General features: G+C 51.2%; 1 protein-coding gene across 1 annotated transcript in view; it reads right to left on the reverse strand.

The window, feature by feature from the left end:
* ASTN2 (astrotactin 2) overlaps nucleotides 1-11918 on the reverse strand; it is a 572108-nt gene that overhangs the window by 262608 nt on the left and 297582 nt on the right. Inside the window, exon 12 of the mRNA XM_026657253.1 lies at nucleotides 970-1136. Within this exon, the coding sequence (XP_026513038.1) occupies nucleotides 970-1136 (167 nt within the window). The remainder of the gene's footprint in view (nucleotides 1-969; nucleotides 1137-11918) is intronic.

Genomic DNA, 11918 nt, shown 5'->3' on the forward strand with positions numbered 1-11918 from the left:
TAAATGCAGATATGCATTAGCAAAGGTGTAGCCAATAATCTTAGTTTACTGTTCATTTATTGTGTGATGTTATGATTTCTTTCTTTCTACGTTCTTGATTTCTTTACAAAGGGATACAATCTGCCCAGCCTCTAAACCAGGGCACTGCAAAGGATGGCTTGTGTGATGGATGGCTATTTTTGCAGCCCTGCCGCGTAAAGCCAGATAATCACAGAGCTCCCTTTGGAACGTTCTGTAGTCGGGGAGATTTTCCTTAGAAAAAATGCTAAATCACATAGGATTCTAGGATCCTGGCCAAGCTCTGGGATGAAACTCTATTTAAAGAGATGCACAGCAAATAAAATAAAATAAAATAAAATAAAACACACACACACAACAACCCGACACAAAAAAGTTTGGGGTTTATATAACAAGACATGGACTGACTTGTACAGTCACTTTCTCTCTCTCTCTCACACACACACACACACACACACTCCTGTAGGAGTGAGAACTGTCCGTCTGCACACAGATCATTTCCATGTGCTTAGACTGCAGGCCAGCAGGCACGGACATTCACCATCAAAAATTGCACGTTCATTCGATCGCTACTTGTTGCCCCCATGTGAATAATCTTCCCCCCATGGGGGCACACGGCACATACAGTTACTGGTATATTTTCACAGATGCATAACTGGGACATCAAGCTCTTGCATGGATGTGCAGCAAGAACAGAATTATGCTTCCACATGTGCACACGTGCACACACACAGGCCAATTCCGCCATTGTTCTGAGCGGATATACTCCTCTACTCCCTCCATGCCACACAGGTCCGACCATGCAGATAAAGATAGAGACACGTGAGTACAGACACAAACGTGGCTCAGAAGAATGCAGGGGAAGGGAAGAGAGTAGAGGAGGAACCAGCTGCTCAAGTCTTCCGTTCAAGCTGCAGAACCCCTTTGACGCAATGGTTCCAGGAGACTCACCCGCAGAACATGAAGATGGTGCTGGAGGAGGGATCATATGGCAGGGGAAGGGTCTGCTGGAGGCACAGCTGCTCACAGCCACCATTGAAGCCATCCGAACAGTCGATCCCCTTGGCATAGTCGTAGCAGCCAGTGCCGTCCTTCATGGGCCTCAGCTCCTGCGGGCACTGCAGAGAGAGGGGACATGTTAAGGCGAGCTGGTTCCGGGGCTGGGTGCATTTCCCCTGCCGGAGGTGATGGTGTGACCAACAGGTAAGCCAGTGCCAGGGACGCAGCTCCCTGCTGTGAGTTAGCTCTCCTCCCTGGGGAGCCACGTTCATTCCTAGTGGAATCAGGCTCCACTCCAGCGAGGTGGACGGCGTTACACCAGTGAACTCAGGTCTGTCATCAGCATTAACGGAGGACACACGAAAACCTGACCTCAGGTCTCCACAAGTGCAAGTTCACCTGGGGAGCCCATGTGGACCGGGACGAGCACTGGATTGGGACGTACGAGAGCTGGGTTCTACTCCAGGCTCTGCCCCTGGCCTGTGCCTCAGGCAAACGGTGCTAATGATGCTGACCCCCTTGGCAAAGGGCTTTGGGACCTTCTGGTGAAACGAGCCATTGCAAGTATCTTCCTGGCACGCTCCACTCAGAGCCTGCTCCTGCCTCTCTCCTTGGAGTCCTTTACCTGGACGGCATCTTCGTGCTAGGAAATGGAAATGCTTGACACTGAATCATAGAATCTCAGGGGTGGAAGGGACCTCAGGAGGTCATCTAGTCCAACCGCCTGCTCAAAGCAGGACCAATCTCCAGACCGATTTTTGCCCCAGATCCCTAAATGGTCCCCTCAAGGATTGAACTCACAACCCTGGGTTTAGCAGGCCAATGCTCAAACCACTGAGCTATCCCTCCCCCTGCCTGTAGAAGGCATCCCAATTAAATGGACTCCCGTGAGTTTGATCCTGGCCCCACTGAAAGCAGTGGGGATTTTGGCTGGGTATTTGCCATTTGTTTAAGCCTGCACGTGCATTTTATTAATGGTTGGGGATCTCAAACCCCGCCGCCCCCGTTTAAAATCATTCCCCAAAAGCAGCCCAGTGCCTCTTTGGAGCAGGCAGGCGGGGCTCTGCAGCAGTTCTCGCCAGGGGGCAGCCTTCCTGGCTGGCAGTGAAGACAGACCACTGCAGGAGGACAGATCCTCAGTCGGTGCTCAATCAGAGTAACCCCACTGAAGCCAACGGAGCTGGCCGCTTTGCACAAGCTAGGGATCTGGCTCTGCTCCGGGTTTTAATTTCAATTCTCCGGCTGGCTTTCCCTGTCCCAAAAGATTAAAGCCAGCAGGCAGCTAATGCCATCAATCATCTGCCACCCTGATTAAAGTGCTTTCCGAGTCCACCTTTGCTATTTATTTATTTTCTTTTATCAAAAACCAGAACCAAAAAAAAAAAAAAAGAAAACCTCACAAAAAACAACCCACAACACAACAAAAGGACCAGTCCTCGGAAAAAATAAATCTCGCCTAAGAACAGCTCACAATTAAAAATGCATTACTGAGTTCTTGAAGATGAGTTAGCTCAGAGCCTGCACATGTAGCAGTGAAGGCAGGTTATAAATGGCCTCTGTCAAGCAGAAGAAAGGTTATAAAACTGCTATATTTTGTGCTTAAAAAAGAAAATCAATTTTCTGTGCGAGCAAAATGCCGTACATATAATAAAAGTCCAGGAGATCCCTGCTCCCGAGCTGGCTACCCAGCCAGGTGCCTCTCCGGACGCAAGCTGCCAGGTCTGATTGATGCCTGGGCATCAGGCCGTTCGCTGTACGACGACAGCTGAACTCTGGCTGCTCACGGTGCAAAGCCACAAAGGGCCAGGATAGTCCTGTAGCTTCTCAGCTGGGTAATGAAAAGCTTCTGCCACCTGCTTCAGTCCCTCCCCTCTGCTGCGCTAGCTCCTTAAAAGAAAACTTAATTCATTTGAGTGATTGCTGTCATTCCCCCAGGCCGTGCAGCCTCCCTGGAGGGCAAACGCAGACGCACCAGGCAGTGAGCTCCCAAAGGCCACTCCATCCTCTCCAACTGCTTCCCCCTCTGCTGAACTATTGAATGGACCATGAGAGACTGGGATCCTCGGTGCAGCCACTGGAGCAGGGGCAGTGCAAAGAAACAAGGACCAGCGGGAGAGGCAGAAGCCTTCTCTATCCAGAAGATGTGGGCAAGGAAATGATGACAGCAGAGTGCGACACCTCCTCTTTTCACAGGACAGGGATAGCGAGGGCGTGTCTAGCAGTGGGGAAAGGGCCGTGACTGGCAACACTGGAGCCCAAAGCTTCTGCTCCCCATCAGTAAGGCTAAGATTTTGTCATGGTTATTTGTATAAAACTCACCGACAGGTCATGGGCGATAAACAAAAATTCACGGAAGCCGTGACCTGTCTGCGACTTTTGCTGCTGCGGCTCCCTGGTTTCCCCCACCACCGTGGTGGCTGGGAGCTGGGGCGTTCCCCTTTCCCCCTATGGCGGTTGAGAGCTGCAGGGTGACTATATTTTCCAAAGAGAAAACAGGACCCCCTGAGTCCCCCTCTCCCCGCGTGAGGCTGTTGCCCGTCGCTGGCACCCTGAGGAGGGCCCCCTCGGGAGTCCGTCACCTGTTGCTGGAACTTTGCAGGGGGGGGGGGCCCTGTCGCCTGTTGCTGCTGTCGCCTGTTGCTGGAACCCTGCCAGGACCCCACTGGCGGTCAGCTCCAGAGTCCTGCAGCCCCTGGGGCTGGAGCAGAGACTGTCACAGAGGTCCCTGGAAATCAGGGATTCCATGACCTCCAAGTCTTACCCATAAGGCACCAGAGGAGGCTGCAGCAACCTTTTTCGGTTCATACTCCTAGCATGGATATAAAGGGACAGATGCCTCTCACACGGGTTCCATTTTGTTGTTAAATGCTCTGGACAAATAAGGCTCACAATAATTGTGGCTGTACAGATACAAGCCCCATTTCTAGTCTGTGCGGCCCAATGGAAGAGTAACAGGAGCTGTGCAAACAGGCAGAAACAAAAGGGGGAAAGGTTCATTGACTGCAGTTGTGGCCAAAGTTTCTCCTTGCTGCCCTGGCTTCAATCCCTACACTGCCTTTGCTCGTCGGCTTTTCTCCGGCCTAATTCTCTCCCTGTGCCGGGCCGGAAAGCCACTGATGAGCATGGACAGTGCCTTGCGTAGTTGAAATAGAGACGCCTCTCGTTCCAAGGGGTCGGGCCATTTCAACAGGGCTCCCGCTGAGGTGAATGAGGATCCTTCCATTGACTTCCAGGGGCGCTGGAGAGGCTCCTGCTTTAGAGTCACACCCATAGTTTCTGTCGACTTTGGCCTGGCCTAAACTTACAGTATAGGTCAATATAGCTCTGGCGCTTCGGGTGTGAAAATCCAGAGCACCGGAGCTACGCCCACCTAACCCCCAGTGTAGACACAGCTATGCTGATAGAAACATGCTTCCATTGACCTAACTATGGTGGTTCGAGGAGCTGGCGTTCCGACAGGGATGGAAAAGCCCTTTCAGTCACTGCGGATTGGATCTAGAGTACAGGGTTATGCTGATACAGATACAGCGCTGGAGCTGTGCTGCATAGACCAGGCAGTGTAGACATGGCCTGATTCGGGAGCTGCTGCCTCTGGCTCCACCTGCTGAGGCATCAGGGGTTGGCTTTAAGAAAGACTCGTTGCCACGGAGAGATGGGAGCACCCTTTTCTGTCTCCGGAGGAAGAGGTTGGCGCTCTCCCTGGGGCTACGGTAGCTCGGGGTGGAGACTCACCCCGAAGCGTTCCCCATGGTTCTTAGCCGCGTGCCGGTTGAGGTTCGCCCCTTGGAATACTTCCCCCGCTTGATTTTTAATCGCCGGGAAGCGTGATTTGTTTCTGTTTGTAATTATGCATTCCAATGTGCATTAATTACGGAACGCAAATTGCTCCAGCGTGAAATTTGCAAAAGAGAGTCCCCCTCCCCCACCTCACCAGCCAGCTGTTGCACTGCAGCAGAAAGTTCCCCTGGGGAAGATGATCTCCTAACCCTGCACAAATACTGGGGGGTTCCCTGGCAGGGTCAGAGGCATAACACGTCCTCCTCGGAGTACACCGTGAGAGGGGCAACAGCCAAAGGGAGCCGGTTCGCTTTGCAATTAGGAACGGGCTGTTTAACAGACAGACACACAGACATGGAGGCAACAATAAATTCAAGCCCAAGGGCTCGGGGGATGGGAATCTTGGCTGTACTTTGTACGGTAATTTAAACCTTTCCCTATATAGCAAACTACTTAGCACTTGGGCACGTTCAGTCTTCGGGCTTGTCTACATTTGAAATGCTACAGCAGCCCAGCTGCTGTGCAGACACTCCCCACGGCAATGGGAAGGGTTCTCCCATAGGCACAGGTAATCCACGTCCTGAAGAGGCGGTAGCTTGGCTGATGGAAGAATTCTTCCACCAACCTAGCACTGTCTACACTGGGGGTTAGGTCAGGTTAACTACGTTGCTGAGGGGTGTGGATTTTTCACAGCCCTCAGCAATGGAGCTGGGCCGACCTAACTCTTTAGTGTACACCAGGCCTTTCACCGGAACTGTTTCGGAGTTGCTTTGCAAAGTCTATGAGCCTCAGAGCCCAGCAGGAGATCTGAGAACAATGTCAGATCTCCGGCTGCACACCGAGTTCAGAACCCTGATTGGATGCAGCAAGTTAGGGAGAGACGCTCCCCTTCCTTGTGTTATGATGGTTCGTCCACAGGGACTGGACCTGGTCCCTCTGGATCTAAACACATGAGACACAGCTGCTTGAGCTAACGGACCAACTCCTCCACCTTGGAGGTGGTAGAAGAATCATAAATCTCTCCACTTACAGAGGGTCAAAAAGCCACAAAAGGTTAATGTGGGTTAACGCAAGAGGCTGGACACCATTAGTCTCTGGGCTCAAGATTGCTCAAGGACCAGGAGGGTCAAATCTTCAGCAGGTGTAAATCCACTGACTTCAAGGGAGACACACCAATTTATAGCAACTGAGGCTCTGGCCCCTTGAGTCTACCATGCAGGGACCAGCAGGGAGGGGACCATGGAGCTGGCCAGGATAATACACCTGGGTTTCCAGAATGCCTCGTAGAGAACCCTACACAGGGACTAAGTGCTGTAATTTCAGCTCGGCATGTTCTCCAGGCAGGCAGCGCTCAAGGAGCTTGGTCTCTTGATCTCCATCCAGCGAGACCACAAGGGTGGAGCTGGCAATCGATACAGGGAATGTGTCGGTATATTCTATTCAGAGAGAGGGCAGGCTTGTAGTGTAGCAACCTTCCCCGTGCCAGACGGCTGCATATGCATAGATCTCTGTTGTTGTCTTTTTTTTAAATTAGCTTTTTCTATTAACCTCCTGTTCTCTGCCTGTGGTATGCAATAGTTTAGTCTCCTGAGGGCTCATGTTTGATCTAATTCTAGTTGTCTGGCTTGGTGTGGGGGTGGCTGTGTGGTGTTTAGTGGCCTGTGATATACAGGAGGTCTACCTGGGTGAGCGGGGGGTCCCTTCTGGCCTTAAACTCAATGACCTCAAACACACTTAATCATTACATCACCGATTTCCAGGGAAAGCAGGTGGGTGTTTCTCTGCAGTCAACAGGGCACTCAGCACCTCCCAGGATCATGCCCTCGTAATTGTACTTGTATCTTCCTTGATAGAAGAATGGAACTTTGTTGCTTGCCTGTCACCAATAAAACCCTGCAGCTGATCAAATTTGCCCTTACCCCAAAACTGTCTTTACCCAGCATGGGAAGAGCAGCTGTGAACCATAAATTATGTGTCCACAGGTTTTATTTAGACACCTCTGTGCACAGGATAAGCTGCTCTGGAGGGGTGGTCTCTGCACCCTTATGTGCACAGTACTTGGTGTGCATTTTCTGCGCTTTGATAAAGAACCATATCCATTATTGCTAACATTCATCTGTCCGGCTTGAGCAGCAGAGACCCAATAATTACTGTGAGTTCTAATCAATCCTGCATCAATCCAGCTGCAGTTCAATTTGCGATCTGCCTCTGCAGTGACACAGGATGAGGGGGGGACAACATCTGAAAATGATTAGAAAATCAATAGCCAACTCAGCCAATAATTCTGTCTGGGCAATCACTGGTGACACAACCCTCACCAATTCACCTGCTATAACCATGCCGTGAAGGGTGGAGATAGGCAGGGGACGGCATTCTGTATCCTGCCAGCCAGGTAATGCAATTAAACACCTGCAACAAATCAGTAATTAATCTGACTATTTTCTCCATATAGACTAATAGCTTCTACAATCCACTAGCAGTCCAACAAAATCATCCTCATAAAGGCTAATGCCTTCTTAGCTCCTGTAATGCTTTTCGTCCAAAGCTCTTAAAGTACTTTACAAAGGAGGTCAGTATCATCATCACCATTTTACATACAGGGAAACTGAGGCACAGAGCGTGAAGCGACTTGTCCCAAGGCCTCCCAGCAGGCCGGTGGCAGAGATGGGAACAGAACCCCTGAAATCACTAACAGAGGAATACTTGAAACTTCTAGATCCTTGGATGAACAATCATTTTATCAACATTTCTATAATTAAACCTCAACTCAGGAGGTCGTTCAACTATCTGACTCCTTCTACAGAGCAGGAACCTGAGGCATGGAAAGGTTAGAGAGTGACTGCAAACCTCGCACCAAAGGGGATCATGTTTATCGTCACTCCAAACTGCTCAGGTTATAGAACAAACAAATGTGTTTTGTTCCCTCCCACCCCGATCTCCAGCCTTAAAAACTCCACTTGGGATCCAAGAGTCAAGTTAGATTCCTGACTTCTGGAGCAACATAACTAGTGAGAAAGATTCTGCCGGCTAAATTAGACCCCCCAGCTACTCCCATGCAACCCCCCTGCCATCGAGAGGTTTGCACAGGTGGCCCTGATTGCAACTCGGTAAATAACCCTGCTGATGATGCACAGTGGAATAGATTCCAGCTCAGATGCGTTAGCTCTGCAGGTATAGCAGGAGGAGAAGCTCGTCTATTTTTGTCACTCCGGGTCAGCAGAAAGGACTCTGCGTGTGCACGGGGAGCGGAGATGCTGGAGAAGAAGGTGCTATTTTTACTTAGGTACATTTCGGCGTCGAATTGCTGTTTTTAAATGACTTTGCCCAAGGCCACACAGCGAGACGACGGGGATCGAATTCAAGAGTCCTGCCTCCCCAGCCTCTGCTCTAACCCCTAGACCACACTAACCAACCTCACTGACATTCCACGTTGCTGGTGTGATACCAACAAGAACAAACCCCCTTTGCAGATTAGCACCCAACCATCGATCAATTGAAGGCTAGAACAAGGTCCAGAACCAAGGTTCATTCACCTGGGTAACGTTAAGGTGACTCAGCACTGGGCAAGTTGCCCAATCCTTTCTCTGGGTCCCAGCTCAATTCACTGGCCAGCTAGGACTCTGGGACGAAAGAGACTCTGTCTAGACTCACCTTCATAATCAAATCCAAAGTAGAAGAGATGGAGCTCTTTGAAGACGAGATTAAAGAAATGACAACTGAAAGCCCCACAGGACTGTTTCCCCAGGGAAATGAGTGAACGGACCGGTCCCTGTTTATTTCAATAAGCAAAGGCCACGCTTTTCTTCCACACTCGCAAAGCTCATTAGAAAGCAGACGGGTGCCGGGGTCACTGGAGACATCAGAAATGCCTCATTACTGACACGAATCCCAGTGGTGAGAGGAAACTGACTCTCCAGCTAAATTGCCTGACGGGGTTTTTGCAGCTTGGCTTCCCTTTTTTATTATTAAGTTTTAAAAAAAGAATATTTAAAAAAGTGGTTCTGCAGAGAGTAAATTGCCCGCTTTTATTATTCTGCCGCATTTTCTAAATATTAGCTGCCTTTTTGTTGGAGATGTTTAAGAGACAAATTCCCAGCTTCCCCCTGTGGCCTGGCAGTGGTGGAAGCAAACAGCAGCATGGAGGTGAGCTGGGGTCTCCGCTCTTATCAAACCAGTTCTGGGGGGATTTGACATTGCTCTTAAGCCCAACGAGCCATATACCGAGCTTGTGGTGCATGGGATAGCAAAGAATTGGCTCCCTGATCCATCAAGTCACCTAAGCACATGTCTGACTGTAAGCATGGGAGTAACCCCTATTCTGGATAATTGACATCAATGAGATTTAAACATCTGTTTAAAGGTAAGCCCATGCTTAAGTGCTGTCCTGAATAGGAAAGGACGTGGCCATGTGCTTACATTGCTTTCTGAACTGGGGCCTAAGTGCTTTGCTGGACTGAGGCTATCCAAAGGGTTGGCTCAATCCTGCAAGGTGCTGGGCACTCTGTCCCGATCCAGCACACGTTTAACTTTAGACATACAAGTCTAAACACTGATGTCAGTGGGTCTAAAGTTAAGCATGTGCTTAAGTGCTTTGCTGGAAGGAGCCCTGGAGGAGGTTAAATGCAAAGGCTAGGAAAGTTTGAGCCAATGTAGTTTCAATTATTTTACCAGCTGCTCTATGCACCCCGCCCAACCAACCCTGCCATTCCTCCTTTACTAATCTTTGGTGTGCTGATTTGGGGCTGGTGAAATGTGCCAGATTCACAGCCGGAAAGACTGAAGTACTTCACAGAACAGGCACGACACAGACAGCAGCAGGGCAATCTTGCCCATGTGACTCAATCCTGACCTCTAGAGGAGAGCAATCTATAGCAGAGGTGGGCATACTACGGCCCGCGGGACCGTCCTGCCCGGCCCCTGAGCTCCTGGCCAGGGAGGCTAGCCCCGGCCCCTCCCCGCTGTCCCTGCTCCCCGGCAGCCACACCACTGTGCGGGCAGCGCTCTGGGCGGCGGGGCTGTGCGCTCCTGCCAGGCAGCGCGGCTGCCAGACATGCTGCTCTGAGCAGCATGGTAAGGGGGCCGGGGCCGGGGGGTTGAATAAGGGGTGGGGGATCCCGGGGAGAAGTCAGGGGACAGGGAGCAGGGGACGGTTGGATGGGGCGGAGGTTCTGGGGGGTGGTCAGGGGACGGGGAACATGTGTGTGGGGGGGGTTGGATAAGGGTGGGAGTCTCAGGGGGCGGGGGTGTGGATAGGGGTCAGGAGACGGGGAATGGGGGTTGGATAGGCGTGGGTCCCGGGGGGCCTGTCAGGGGACGGGGGTGTGGATGGGGTCGGGGCAGTCAAGGGACTCGGAGCAGGGAGGTTGGATAGGGGGTGGAGTCCCGGGGGGTGGTTAGGGGCGGGGGGTCCCGGGAGGGGGCAGTCAGGGGACAAGGAGCAGGGGGGGTTGGATGGGTGGGGGGTTCTGAGGGAGACAGTCAGGGGGCGGGAAGTGGGAAGGGCGGGGGCCAGGCTGTTTGGGGAGGCACAGCCTTCCCTACCCGGCCCTCCATACAGTTTTGCAACCCCAATGTGGCCCTCGGGCCAAAACATTTGCCCACCCCTGATCTATAGAGTCAACTCAGACTCTTACACTCTTTGCCAAGATTACCAACGGGGTTGAGGGCTGGGAACTGGACTGAAGCCACCAAATTTCATTTCACACAAGCCACCCAAGAGCTACTAGATGGTAACAACTTTCTCTACCCACCTGAGTTGGACTGGATACAAGCTTCAGTGGTGGTGAGAAACGGCACAGACTATAATTAATCCCTGCAGGCAATCATTCCCTCACCCACAGCCCCAACACAAACAGCCTTTCTTGGGGCTCCTGCCATTCTGTCACACGACAACATTTCACTGAGATCTCAGCCATGCCCTGGCATGTATCTGATCTGCTCTGAAAAGCAATGCAAATGCCTCAAGTGTACGTCTGTGTGTCTATGTAGATTTAGACGCTTACGTCTAGGAGATTTGCATTATTAGCCACACAAGGCATGCGTTCCAGAGTGCACTTAACAAGGGAACGAATGGCTCTGGAGACTGGCCGTGGAAGATCGAGTTTCTAGATCACCAGTTTCAATGCAGCTCAGGTTGAGAGTGACCAGCTGTGGCCTCCAAGGACTTCCCAGTGTCTTCAGAGCTTGATATTAAGGCCGGAAGGGACCATTGGATCATCTAGTCAGACCTCCTGTATATCACTGACCGTTCATTTCCACCCAACTACCCCTATATTAACCCCACAGGCTTGGGACTAAAGCAGATCAGTCCTCAGGACAATAAACTGTGTGCCACAGGCAGAGAATGGGAGAGACCAAGGTGCACCAATGCCCGAGGCAGGGAACTGATTAGGTGAGATGGACTCAGCAGGTGACCCACACCCCATGCTGCACAGAAAGGGGAGAGTGGGGGGGAGTCCCAGCCAATCGATCCTGAAAATTCCTTTCTGGCAATCAGTCTGACCCAGAGCATGTGAGCAAGACACACGAACCAGGCACCTAGAAAGTATTCTCTAGACCCCCTGAGCAGACTGGTGCACCCCATCCAGTGTCCCATACACAGCTGTGGCCAATTCCTGATGCTTCAGAAGAAGTGGAAAAAAACAAAAGAACAACAACAACAACAACAAACACCACATTACGTCAGGCCAATCGTGCATCAGGGAAGAAAAATCTTTTCTGACCCCTTATGGGAGGTGATGTCCACATGCTATAAATCCATCACCACAGGTGGCACTGCTGAGCCCCACTGTGGACAGTTCCTGGGCTGAACGAGACATGGAAATGGAACTAACCTCTTTGTGCAAAATGGTGACCCTATTGGCTCAGGAAAGCCTGCCCTGCTCTAGGCAGGGCTGTGCTCGTAGACAGACAGGGAGTGCGGGGGGGGAAGGAGGGAGTGGGGAGGATGGTTTCATAAGTGACTCCAAATTTTGGGTGCCTCCGGCTTGGGTGCCCAACGTGAGACACCTCAAAGGATGGGTGCTCAGAACCGGAGCTGAGCAAATAATGGAGTTTTTGATTCCAGGGGCCAAACCAATTTTAAAAAATCCAATTAGATTTGAAGTGACACCATTTAAAAAAAA

The sequence above is a fragment of the Terrapene carolina genome, unplaced genomic scaffold, assembly GCF_002925995.2.
Source record: "Terrapene carolina triunguis isolate 2854851 unplaced genomic scaffold, T_m_triunguis-2.0 Scaffold238, whole genome shotgun sequence".
NCBI classification, from domain to species: domain Eukaryota; kingdom Metazoa; phylum Chordata; order Testudines; family Emydidae; genus Terrapene; species Terrapene triunguis.